Source organism: Acipenser ruthenus, chromosome 2, assembly GCF_902713425.1.
Source record: "Acipenser ruthenus chromosome 2, fAciRut3.2 maternal haplotype, whole genome shotgun sequence".
In the NCBI taxonomy this organism is placed as follows: domain Eukaryota; kingdom Metazoa; phylum Chordata; class Actinopteri; order Acipenseriformes; family Acipenseridae; genus Acipenser; species Acipenser ruthenus.
The window spans coordinates 67,453,883-67,467,593 of NC_081190.1; the positions used below are offsets into that span (position 1 = coordinate 67,453,883).

Genomic DNA, 13,711 nt, shown 5'->3' on the forward strand with positions numbered 1-13,711 from the left:
TTAATATGAAAAGTTAAATTAATCTTGCTGATTTAATTTTTCTGATTTGATCGGGAGTGCAAATTATTAGGGCAATATTAGTTATTAATAGAATGTAAAAAGCGACAGTTGACACTACAAAAAAAAACATGAATGAAAAAAAACATTTAATCATTTTAATTATTATTATTGCTGTGTACGGAGTTACGCAGGTGTAATGCTTAAGTTCAGTTAAGGGCAACATTAAAATCCCATTCTCCCCAGTGGTGACTGGGGTACTACTGTCCTAAATGTTAGTAACTCTTACTGTACTATGTTTCTGTACATGCACCGCTAAGTAATTATGATTATATGTGTCTGTTCCGGTAGGCATTGCATACGTGCGGTGAGATTTTTTTTCCCCCTAATATTTTGCGGACCCCCTGGGCAGTCTCTGAGGACCCCCAGGGGTCCGCGGACCCCAGTTTGAGAACCCCTGAGCTAACCAACTATTTTACTGCTGAGTAAGCAACACTCATCATGCCTGCCGCTGACCTACATTGAAAGCAAGCTACAGGCTCTGAGGTAAAGGTGTCCGATATGTCAAAAGCAGAGCTGCGCTAGGACAGAGAGAGAACAGCGTGCACAGGAGTCTGGCGAGCTGATAACAAGGTGCGAATGAGCATAGGAGAGCTGTGAAAACCCCAAGGAGAGGTCACAGAAGGGGAAAAAAATCTACACAGCAGATACTAGAATGGAAGTGAAAAGCAGAGAAGGTGGAAGAGAGAGGAATGTCTCATTTTTATCAATGATTTAATGGGGTTTGTCGTGGCTTATCGGTGCTTTTTGATGTTAAACTGTGGCTAGGAGAAATCACAGACCAGTCAGACAGAAAATATAAGTAGGTGTCAATTAAATGCCTTTAACTGGTCCAGTTCAAGAAAACAAAGTGGACTCCACTATTGGTGTTTGTGTCATGTTATAGAAATTAAAATGGTATAAATTAAAGGTTTCCATGGCAACCCTACTGTAACATGCCAGACAATTACACTTAGCCACTGGATGTAACCACTGACAGCAGTAAGTTACAAGCAATTTATCCATAACTTCAAGCACTTCATTATAACATTTTAATAAAACTAAAGAAAATCAGAAATTAAAAAAGATCAAGTGATGCCCCCCACCCCACCCCCCAGCCAAGCTAATGCAAAGCAGTACACAAATAGTAAACTACTCGTTCAACATTTGAGTGGTACTAAGGTCTGTAGTATCAATTAATTTGATAATTCTGTGCTGCTGTCTAATTTCCTCATTCTAGACAGTCATGTAGGGCTTTAAACCTTCAACACTGTCAGATGTACCAGCTCTGTGGAGATGAACAGTCGCATGGCTTTCCAAAAAAGGACATCAAATAAAATGAACAGGTAAATTAGTAAGAATCTGTCATGATTTAAAAAAAAATAGCACCCGATGTATTGATTTCACACAAGAATATTTTAAGAGGAAACACCAGCTACATACAGGAGCACTGTTTAAAAGCAAATGGAAAAGGAAATCTTACTGTAATGTGCATCTAAATATTTATTAAAAGAGCAAAAATGTACATCTAATGTTTGAGATACATAGAATCCAACACACCTTTATCCAAACATCAGTTGAAATAAACATTTCTGATTTCCCCAGAGCAGTTTAGATGAAGAGGAGGTGTTCTGGTGTATGTCACACACTACACTGCATTGTAAAATATAACCTAATACCTGAGAGTTTCATCAGCAGCTCCGACGCCACCTTCATGCTGATGTCCTGACTCAGGAGGCTGCTCTTTGCCACCGAGCTGCCTTCTGTTTTGCTCAAGGGCCTCTCAGGAGTGCCCACTGCTGGAGGCTCCTGGCAGAACATGTAGCTCGGCTGGCCCTGTGGCACTGTGGGGCTCATGGATTCTTCAGGCAGGGGTTCCTCTTTCACAATGAACTGGGGCTTTGGGGCTTCCTTTTGATTCGCAGCTGGAGGGATAAACGAAAGTGAAAGACCACGATTGGAGTGTATTGACTACTAGAGCCCACAATAGCTACTACATCTACCACACGTTGTATGTGCTACGGTAAAAGTCTGAATATTGTCAAATGTCCGAAATAAACGTGTTGCTTCAGACATTTACTGGTAAATCTCAAGAGTAACCAAAGTGCCTTTGGCTAATGACCGAATGTCTTCACAAAATAAACTGATATTTACCGTAACATATGCAGTATGCATAAAACAGCAAAAAATTGAAAATGCATCAAAATCCAAATGTCTTTTACCTGTTCAGTATATCGCACCGTAACATGAACTATGTAGTGACTGGTAATATAATGAACATTTTAATAGTTCGAGTGTTTGGACCGAACCATGCTATCTGGCTAACTAATTGAAGTGTATATATATATATATCCCCGATCCACAAGGTGTCAGAACAAAATAGGCTTATACTGGATGTGCAGTTTCATAAACAGGATAGATGGAATACAAGTTTCTCACACAGAAATATTCACTTTCACAAAGAACAGATCCAAAAACATTCCACAGAATACAACTTGCACAAATCATGACATTTGTTAAGATTGGTTCTAGAACCATTCAGAATACATCCATTTAAATTTGATAAAATGAGGCAAAATGTAATTTCTCTGCTTTATGCTCTTCAATGCCAAGCAAGAAGGGAACTACTACTTTGCTGAAAGTATTGGAAAACACATCTAGCATAACAATGTAAGGCTTGTCTGGCGTGTGCATTGGGAAAGCTCCATCAGCATGTATTCCTTACTCAGTTCTATACCAAACCCCAGCATTACAAATCTAAAAACAGTTACGAAGATCTGAAAATGAATGCTGATATCGATTATTTCTGCAGGCAGACCTGGCCCTGCTGAAATCCAACTCGGGTTATTACGGTGAAACCTCCAGAGATCAATACAGTAATTCTTAGTGTGCTCGTTTTAGGTACAATGCATTATGTGTCAAGATACTGTCTGTCTCCTTAGGCCTGGGGTCAAATCACAGGTCTGCAATGAGCTCTCCCCCAGTCCGGAGTTTAGGTTAAATATTCCGTCCACAGGGACTAGAGGTAGCCAGTCATTGCCTTCTTTTTATAACCCATTTAGACTCTCTGAAGACGGCCATTTATACTTCCAGCCCCTGCAGCTAAACTAGATTAAATCGATCACACCAACCAAGCCTGCCTGCTCCAAGCATTCCTGGTTAACCCATGAAACAGCCTTTGTTGTTTACCACTAGCGCTAGTTTTGTGTGTGTGTGTGTGTGTGTGTGTGTGTGTGTGATTTTACTATCAATGTGCAGACACAATTTGAGCAAATGTCCCCACAAAGACAGTAACTCCTGAAAAAACAAATTTTTTGGGACGTCCCCACTTTCTAAAACATGTTTTTAAGAACTAAATATGCCTTAAAAAATAAATAAATAAAAAAGCCAAAATATTTAGTTTGTTGTCGACTTGCACTGTGTGTGTGTGAGAGAGAGACTCTCTGCCAAGAAAAGGATAAAAGTGTTCCACAGCACTCTCACAGCACATATTTAATGCCCCTGCACTGCAAGCCATGTTTCAGGTCATCAGGCGAGGGAGCTACTGTGGTGTTCAGAACTGATTTAACCATCAACCACTCTTAATAGAGTTTTCTGCTCAGAGACCAGCAACAATAATAAAATGTCATCAATCTGCAAAAGTCTCCTTGCACAGATTAATGTCAGTACGTATTACAGACAATAATTTTAAAGAGATGGGAGCAGCGTGAATTGTGATGCAGGGGGTGCACTCTGAAGACGTCAGGAACCCAACAGGAATAAAGAAATCAGTTACTGAAAAAATGGCCTGGAATTCGATCAGTGTATCAAAGGATCTTTTTTTTCAAACAATATGAATTGCAGAAGTCTGAATCTGCAGGGAGTTTAGTAGCATGGGAATAGTGATTTTTTTCCCCTAAATGTTGAATTCAGAAATATGCAAAAGACACCAACAAAACTTAAACAAGTATGTAAATTCAGCTGTAAATTCAAAATGAGGTCTATCAGTAACATGAAAAAGTGAATGACTATGACACACATCAACATCATGTAGTGAATAGTATGTATCTATGAATGGATGTACTTCCACCTTCACATTGTATGTCCCCAGGTATCCTCTCAATAACTATAATAAATAAAGAATATGAACATATTTAAAAAATAATATTAAAAATGTAAGGGTGACAGACTGATATATAGACAGAGACACCTCCACATACCCCCACAATGTGATATACTCACGGTAACTTCTGATAAATAATGTTACTACCAACATTCATCACAATATAATAAGCGGGTTTTCTTTATACAGTAATCTGCCGTGTATCCGACTGCAGTGGGACCAGATAAGTAAAAAGGAAGATAAATTAATCCAGTTTTAAATACCATTATACACAGCTATAACAATTACTATATTCACACAATTATTGTTTTAAGATTCAGCTTTTATTAGGGAGCTCCCCTAAATCCCTTGTTTAGAAAGATAGACAGGGTATTAATGCTTGTGACAGGGTAGCTGTCTGCCGCGTGGGTGCGTGCATTCGCTGCCGAGTGACAGGCGGACATGATTTATTTACATATCAACACACTGAACAGCTCGGTTAACACTACCAGCAATGGTAGCGCACAGAGTACATAAAACACAGTGTACAAACACTTTGGTGGGATCTACAATCTCAGAACTAATCTTCTCTGTTCAATAATAAACTAACGTTGCTGAAGAGCTTGATCATGGCAGATAAATGGTGTAACAGGGCCAGGAGCCCTGCACATGAAAAGGGGGCAGGGCAAAGCCCTACCTTAAATGTATTTGTTTAGTTTAGTTTTGTTATTTAAAAAAACAAATGTATTTGTTTATTTTTAGAACGGGGTACCCCTCCGCCCCTGTGCAGTTTATTATTTTGTATTATGATTTATTTATTGTATTTGTGTATTTAAATGACGTGTATTTAAATGTGTTCTGGCAGAGGCGAGGTAATTGAAAACCTCCTGAATTAAGTGATTAATTTGTTGCTAATCGGGAGATGGTCACCTGCATATAAGCCTGGAGCTCTCTACGCTCAGTGTGGGTGTTCGGAGGCGTGAATGAGAGCGGAGGAGACAAGAGAGAAATCAAATCAAATCAAATCTAATTGAAAAGAAATCTAGGAACAGTGAAGGTGATTTGCCCAGCCTGACCTGGGTCATTTATTTGGTTACTATGTTCGTGATTTTTGTTTTGTTAAACCTTTTGTTTTGTCAGTGTGTTTTTGTTTAAACGTTTGATTTTATTTTTGTTATCTGTGAAAATAAAACGGCGCAAGCACCATTGCACCGTACCTGCAGTGTCTCTTTGTTGTTGTTCCTGCATCTGGCCTGACGTCACCACACGGCTACCCTGTCACAAACGGTTAGGGCGGATACGTGACTAATTACTGTATATTCAGAAATATAAGTGTGACAAAAATGGACATATGTACGGATACCCCAAGAATATAATACTAAATAATGTTTAAAAGAAGTTTCATCACAATTTGATATGCAGTTTTCCATATATATATATATATATATATATGGGACCAACCATATATATACCAACCAACGCTATGTAATTTTTAGTGACACTATCAACAATGGTAACGCACAGAGGACACATACAGAAGACTGTACAAAAGGCAAAATAAAAAACAGTGCAAAAACTAATAATAAAAGGTGCCACACAGGGTGAGCGCTAGCCTTACTGAATGAGGTGTCCCACTCCAGGAACCTGCTACACCTGACTGAGGACTGGCAGAGCCAATCACTCGCTGCCCTTCCTCTCAACCAAACCGAGCAGGCAGCAAGTCTCAATCGAGCGCCCGTCTGTAAATAATCATTTGATCAAACACAATAAATCCAAAAAGCACACCAAACAAACCTGTTTCCACATAAAATTACACCAACACTAATTATTATTATTATTATTATTATTTATTTATTTATTTATTTATTTATTCGCAGACGCCCTTATCCTTACAGTCGTAAACTTACAGTCGTAAACAAAAATACATTTCAAGAATCACAGTACAAGTATTAATACAATTAAGAGTAAGATAAAATACAATGACTTCGGTTCTAGCGAGTACAAGTATATGACAAAATACGATTCAATAACGGAGCAGATAACAGTGTCAGTGATAGTTACATCAGGATATAATTAAATACAAAATACTACAGATTAAATAACACTTGTGACAGATTACAGTACTCTAAAGTACAGGATTAAATGCAGTAAAAATAGGGGGCAGATAAGAGCAAGTAAAGTGCATTTAAGGAAGAGTGATAAGTGTCCAGGGGGAAAAGAGGAGTTCTACAGGTGCTGTATGAAGAGGTGAGTCTTGAGGAGGCGCCGGAAGGTGGTCAGGGACTGGGCAGTCCTGACATCTGTAGGAAGGTCATTCCACCACTCCAGGGCGAGGGTGCAGAAGGAGCGGGCTCTGGAGGCTTGGGAGCAGAGAAGAGGTACAGCCAGTCTTCTAGTGCAGGAGGAGTGGAGAGGTCGAGTAGGGGTGTCGGGAGAGATGAGGGTCTGGAGGTAGCTGGGTGCAGTCTGGTCAAGGCATCTGTAGGCGAGTACAAGAGTCTTGAACTGGATGCGAGCGGTGATCGGGAGCCAGTGGAGTGAGCGGAGCAGTGGAGTTGCGTGGGAGAAGCGAGGCAGAGAGAACACCAGGCGAGCAGCGGAGTTCTGGGTTCGCTGGAGCGGACAGGTGGCGGACGCAGGGAGGCCAGCCAGGAGGGAGTTGCAGTAGTCTAGACGGGAGAGTACCAGGGACTGGACCAGGAGCTGGGTCGCGTAGTTGGTGAGGAAGGGTCGGATTCTTCGTATGTTGCTCAGGAAGAATTGGCAAGTGCGTGCCAGGGTGGAGATGTGCTGGGAATAAGAGAGGCAGGGGTCCAGGGTGACTCAGAGGTTTTTAGCTGAAGAGGAGGGAGAGAGTGTGGTAGATTCCAGAGAAATGGAGATAGAGATCAGAGGAGGGGGAGGAGGAGGAGGGAAAGAAAAGGAGGTCAGATTTAGAGAGGTTGAGTTTGAGGTGATGCGAGTGCATCCAGGAGGAAATAGCAGACAGACAGGTAGAGATACGGGAGGGGATGGTGGAGTCAGAGGTGGGGAAGGAGAGGAAAATCTGAGCATCATCAGCATAGAAATGGTATGAGAAACCATAGGATGCGATGAGGGGGCCCAGGGAGTGGGTGTAGAGAAAGAACAGGAGAGGACCCAAGACTGACCCTTGGGGAACTCCTGTTGAGAGGGCGAGGTGTGGATGTTGCGGTTGGAGAGGTAGGAGGAGAACCAGGCCAGAGCATTGCCAGAGATTACCAGGTCAGCGAGAGAAGATAGTAGAATAGAGTGATCGACAGTGTCAAAGGCAGCAGAGAGGTCGAGGAGAATTAAGACAGAGGAGAGAGAGAGGCAGCTCGGGCAGAGTTTAGTGAGTTAGTGACAGACAGGAGGGCGGTTTCAGTGGAGTGAGCAGAGCGGAAGCCAGATTAGAGAGGGTCGAGCAGAGAGTGGTTGGACAAGAAAGCAGAGAGCTGGCGGTGTACAGCCCGCTCGAGGGTTTTGGAGAGGAAGGGTAGGAGGGAGACAGGACGGTAGCTCTGGAGGGAGGTGGGGTCGAGGGTAGGTTTTTTGAGGAGGGGATTCCCCCGTGAAAGAAATGAACAAGGAAAGAATATACACTTACATGCTGAATACAGTAATTACACATCCTTTCTCTTGAAAAAACTGTCCAGCGTAGATTGCTCCTCAAGCCCGTTGCCTGGTTGCAGTTTGTGTGAAGATGACGGACAGGCAACGATTGTATTCGTCATGCATGATTCGTACAATAGGTCATCTTTGAATTGGCATTATCTTTGAATTAGTCAACCATGGTCTTTGTTTTCACTTAGAGAATAACACACTTGACACTGGAGAAAGTTCAGTGTCAGTCAGTACTGAGATCATTGTATCCGGGTCGATCCTAATCCGGGTCGTTTTTTGGTTTTGGAAGTATTGCTTGTTCGGTCTTTGTTTTCTCTTTAACAGGTAAGTCCTCTGTATTGCACTCACTTGTACAAGCATGATTTCCGTCATTTTCAAAGTTGTCCTCCACCAGCTTCACTAGTTTGGAAGACAGTGCTTCAGACACGCGGGCTTTGGTCTGTTCGTATACGAAATCCAGATGGTGAAATCGTGGGGTCAAGAAATGACACAAAAAGCAGTGGCATAACCTCCTGACTTGGGTCATTCAGCTGATGTAAACAAAATCACAGAGACAAATTACCAAGGGCGTAGGTTTGGTTTGAACATTGGTGGGGACACAATTATTTAGGGGGGCGGAGTCGCGGTCGCTAGGGGGGGTTCGGGAGCATGCCCACCCGGGAAAATTTTTTTTAGGAGACAACCAACAAACACAAATATTGAATCAAACGAATAAAACACACTCTGCTTGGTCCCTGACGTCAGCCGCGCACTGAGTCAGTGTTACAGTGATGCATTATGGAATTTGTAGTTTTCTTGTCTGCTAATTACACCCCAAAACCCCACCAAACACCTACAAATACCAGGGTGCCATTCTTTTTAATAACTCGCTGCACTCAAAGGGCGAAATCGGTAGTATCGTTTGGCACATCACTGTTATTATTACTAGTACGTTATTATTCAAACGTTCACCGCGCCCCCCTGGAAGGTTTCACGGCCCCCCCGGTTGAGAACCTAGGGCCTAAGCCAATCAAATTAGCGGGTTTTTTTTTTTTGGAGGAGGGAGGAGCAACGAGGGGATCGTGAGAGAGTTAACCCTTTGTGGAGCGGATAAAATGACTTGACAAAAGACGTTTCAGATTTATCCAAATTATTGGTAGGGACAATTCAACGGTCCCTTGACATTGGTAGGGACATGTCCCTACCGTCCCTAGCTAAATCTACGCCGGTGCAAATTACACACTTGCTTATCTCTCAAACTTTCCGATTAACTGGAATTAGCAAATCAGTTGAATTTGAAGAAGACGGTGTCTCTTCATCAGGAACTTCAGTCAGTCTGTGTTTTACCCCTGTTGCAAGTGGGTACAAAGAACTAGCCGTAATGTTTTTCTCTGCACTCAAAAGTACTGTAGCCAGTTCGAATGGCTGTAGTAGAGGTAGTATCTTAGCCATTAGCTTTGTGAGATCTAAAGTAGCTGTGTCAGACTTTTTGGTCAAATCTGGGTTTGACAAAACAGCAGTAACTGGCCATTTTAATTCAAGGCGGCATTCAAATATAATAAACTGTGTTCCACCTTGTTTGTACGTCCTATATTAACTTGAGTGGTGCTTTTTCTGTGTTCAGCATTTCTGTTTGTTTCCTATTTAAAGCACTTGTTGCCACCTCACTGTTTTTAAAATGTGCAACCAGTCTCCTTGCTGCTGCCACTAACGTACGGACTTGTCGTACATCCTCCAAGCTTTTCTGAATGCAGAGATTTATATTGTGCCCTGCACAGCTCACACTTGCCACGCTGCCAAAAATTAACAGCACTCTCGCTTGCAGAAAGCAAAGGCATTGCTCCTCACACGTTGGCCGCATTGTCATGAACACAAGCTATTACTTTTGTAGCCCCTTCAAACTCTGTGTTTATCTGATTGATCGCTTCTGCTAAATTCACAGCTGTGTGTGTCTCATGTAATTTTCATGTCACTAATGCTTTTGACTCGAGTTCCCAGTTTAGCTTAATGTAATGGCAGGTGACTGTTACAAAAAAAACAGGGCAGTAGTGGTTAGGGCTCTTGACTCTTGACCGGAGGGTCGTGGGTTCAATCCCAGGTGGGGGACACTGCTGCTGTACCTTTGAGCAAGGTACTTTACCTAGATTGCTCCAGTAAAAAACCCAACTGTATAAATGGGTAATTGTATGTAAAAATAATGTGTAAAAAATAATGTAACTGTATGTAAAAATAATGTGATATCTTGTAACAATTGTAAGTCGCCCTGGATAAGGACGTCTGCTAAGAAATAAATAATAATAATAATAATAATAATAATAACGCTTCTTGTGTCATGCTTGTCCATACATCGGTAGTGATGGACATTGAATTACACTCCTGACTTAAATCCTGTCAAAGCTTTTCCTTTTCACATTCGTGATCCAGAGTAATGAATTTGGAGATTGTCTTTGGACAGGGCATTTCTATAGCCCGAAGCAAGATAAAGTTAATTTATCCATCGATGCATTGTTCCAGCCCTTGTATTTTTTTTGTCTACTGATCTTTATCTGGCTCATTATGAAGCACTTGTATCCTCATTCACTGCTCGCTGGGTTTCTGTGAGCCGTCATCTAATATCTTCATTAAGTTTCCAACACTATGATAGAAACCTGACATTGCTGTGTTAGGTGGCTGTACTGATTTTAAAACTACACGCCGATGCAAATGTAACACAGTATTATTGATATCATGCGTGTAAAGATGGGGCAGGGCAGGGCTCTGCTAAAAATGTATTATTATTTAAATGTATTGGTTGGTGTTTATTTAAAAGAATGGGTTATTATTATTATTTGAAAAATAATGATTGCATTGTATTATTTTGTTATAGTTGAATGTAGTTTGGCAGATGCGATGTTTGCATCTCGTCTCTGCCAGACTACATCTCGTGAGAATGCGTGGTTGGCAGCATATTAATTACTGACCACTCATAGATGAAAGATTGATTACGTGTTTGCTAATCTGGAGATGACCATATGTATAAAAACCTGGAGTGTTTGCTGACCGGGGTGGGTGATCAGAGAGAGACTGGGAGAAAGAAGTTAAAATTAAAGAAAAGTAAACGATTGCTACGAGTGCTGAAAAGACCAGCAAAGTACTTGTTTTTGGTGGAGGCATTATTTTTGTGTTGCGAGATTCATTTTTGTGTAAACCTTTATCTTGCTCTGTGAGCGTTGTTTTTGTCTTTTTTTTTTTTTTTAATTGAAATAAATACTTGCACAGGTGCATCAACCTTGTCAGTGTCAGCTTCCTGGTCTGGGGACGTCACCACTCAGCTTTCTGGTCACACCGTCCCGTCACAGTCATCCTCATCATTATAATTCTTACTACGATAATTCATATTTTATGCCTAAATATATTAATGAAAACATTTTGTAACATGAGCGGATTCCACAGATTCCACTAAAATTAAATAAAGAAATACCAAACCAGCAGTAGAACTAGCAAAAGTTAAGTAAATAGGACACTCATTCAGCTCCAGCTTGACTAGCACTAATTCTGACAGGACCACACTGTGCATTAAATCTTTTCCCTGAGCGTTCTGCCACCTTTGGGGTTCATTCTAGGTTAAATCGCATGCTGAATTGCAATAGTCAGAGCCCATCTGTTCAGCATCACAACATCTACAGGACCAGGCTGCCAGTCTACTCAGGGTGCTTGTAAACAAGATGTTGTCTATGGTATAATAATACAGATAAAATAAAAAACATTAAAATCAGATAAGCCTTTCATTAAAACAGAATGATGATGGGTTCCGAACTGAAGCACGTCAAGGGCATATTGTGTTGTTTAAGGAAAAAAGACAAACCACATTGCAAAGCAAGGCCACAAGATTTCTATGCATGAATCTTGTGGTATTCTTAAACAGAAAAAATATGTGATAACATATTTCTGCACGGAAGACATCAATTCTCACAATACTAAGGGCATATTCTTATCACACTGCAGGAGCTATTGATAGCGGGAATTCAAGTCAAGGTAGAAATAGGTTAAAATTAGGTTAAGTTAAAAAAAACTTAGAGACAGCCCCCAAACTGATATGCATAACTCTCCTAATTATGGGAAGGTTGTCTTGAACTACTGAAAAACTATTTAGAACCTTACATTGTATTACATTGAATGGCAGCTGCACCAGTCTCAACCTTCTCATGTCTGCAAATACCCTCCCCACACACTCCCCACCGCTAGTCAAACCCACAACCTATTATCCCCACCGTAAGCCAAGCAGTAGTTGCAACAGCACTTTTAAACATAGCTGCTTGCACCACGGAGCCGTGTGGCTCCAAGTTTTCGTACCTGAAAGCTTGATGAGAAAATCCGTTGCCGACTTGGCGGAGATGTCAGGGCTGAAGAGGGAGGTGGGAGGGGTGTTTGTTTTCGAATTGGAGACGGTGTAGTCCTGAGGCTTGGTGCTGCCGGGGAGTCTGTCACTGCACAGGGGGAACAGCAGCACCGATATGTCCCTTTCTTGGGGCTCCTCCTTGATGGCAGCAGGGATGTGATTGGAGGGGTCGACGGGGTGGACCTCGAGCCTGGTGTCAGGCCCCTGTAACATCCCCTCCTGATCCCCCGCCGTGGAGCCCTCGCCCTCAGTGTCCGACGTCACCTCCTCCTTCACCTTGACCTGGGAGCGGGGGAAGTGCTGGTGGCAGCGCATGTGCAGCTTGAGGCTGAAGTGGCGGGACGAGGTGAAGGGGCAGAGCTCACACTGGAAGGTCTCGCCTCTGTCTTGGTGCTGATGAACCTACAGGAAGAGAATAAACTCCTTTATGGTGTCATTAATTAAACTTTTTTTAATATTTTACCCCTGCTATATAAGAATAAAATGTTTCTAACATGCAACTGACATTTTAAATGAAGAAGGGGGCACACATACTGTTACTATTATTAACACAGCTTACTGCAATATGCGTCACGCAACAAATGACAGTAATGCTTCACTTTACCACAAACAACTCGGCTCACAGGTATGTTGAAATAACCTATAAACCAGAAACTCCGAGTTAGTATCCGAAACATTTGTCCTGGGGGATACCACCTTCTTTCGAGATATCCAGAAATTCAAGGTATTAGAATTTGCGTTATCCCATAGAAAAGTAATGGGGCAGGGGCAAACAATATTCTGCATTACCCAGAAATGTGAGTAATGCAAGTTTGTCTTACATGGATCCTCGTGTATTCACTTCAAATCAATTGTCTAAGTGTATTCATAAAGAAAATATCCCTGTGCCCAAGTTGTAAAAACAAAATGAGAGACTGTTACAGAACTAGCAAGACACAACAAAGAAAAACGTAGCAGCCCCAAATAAACCTTGAGTAATTTTTTTTCTAACATCAACATTTGGTTTTCTTTTTTTTTTCAACAATCAATATCACACAGTTATTATTCAACTGAAAACAAATTAAAAAAGAAAGTAAATACAATATAGGGATCATGATGCACAGCATTGTGACTGCACACAAAAGAAAGAGAAAGGGCTATTTTTTGACAACATAATTTTACAGTGTTCTTAAACTTCAATTACTAACTCATTTAATGGAGGGAGGAGTGTCTTCAGTGTCTACAGTCCATGGTTTGTTTATTGTAATCATCTTGCTGTCGACAGACAAGAGTAAAGGATTTAAAAACAATGAGAAAGCAAAAGCAACTATTACACACAAATATTTTCTACACATTTATTTTCATGATGAAGTTGCCTCATTTTTGTAAAGAATTGTATTATTGTTACTATTATTTATTTTAAATTTAGTAGTCGGCAATTTTTTTAATTTATTTATTTTTCTCCCAATAATGGAGCTCCATTATTTAAGATTAACATTTATTACCAGCTTTTCTTTGAATTTTTTTTTTTAGTCCAAACAAATGATTAACAGAGTTAAGTGCAAACCCTGAAATACTTTTTTTTTTGACACAAATGTAAGGTATACCATTTTTTTACCTCTCATTTAGCATAA

The 13,711-nt window shown here is 41.0% G+C and overlaps 1 protein-coding gene across 4 annotated transcripts in view; it reads right to left on the bottom strand.

Moving 5' to 3' along the window:
- The window catches only part of LOC117409580 (zinc finger protein 827), a 50,159-nt gene that overhangs the window by 19,047 nt on the left and 17,401 nt on the right, over window positions 1–13,711 (bottom strand). For all 4 annotated transcript variants that reach the window (XM_034015842.3, XM_034015841.3, XM_058999389.1 and 1 more), the window contains exons 4-5: window positions 12,053–12,500; window positions 1,716–1,961 (exon numbers count right to left, since the gene is read on the bottom strand). In XM_034015842.3, coding sequence (XP_033871733.2) covers window positions 1,716–1,961; window positions 12,053–12,500 — 694 coding nt within the window. The remainder of the gene's footprint in view (window positions 1–1,715; window positions 1,962–12,052; window positions 12,501–13,711) is intronic.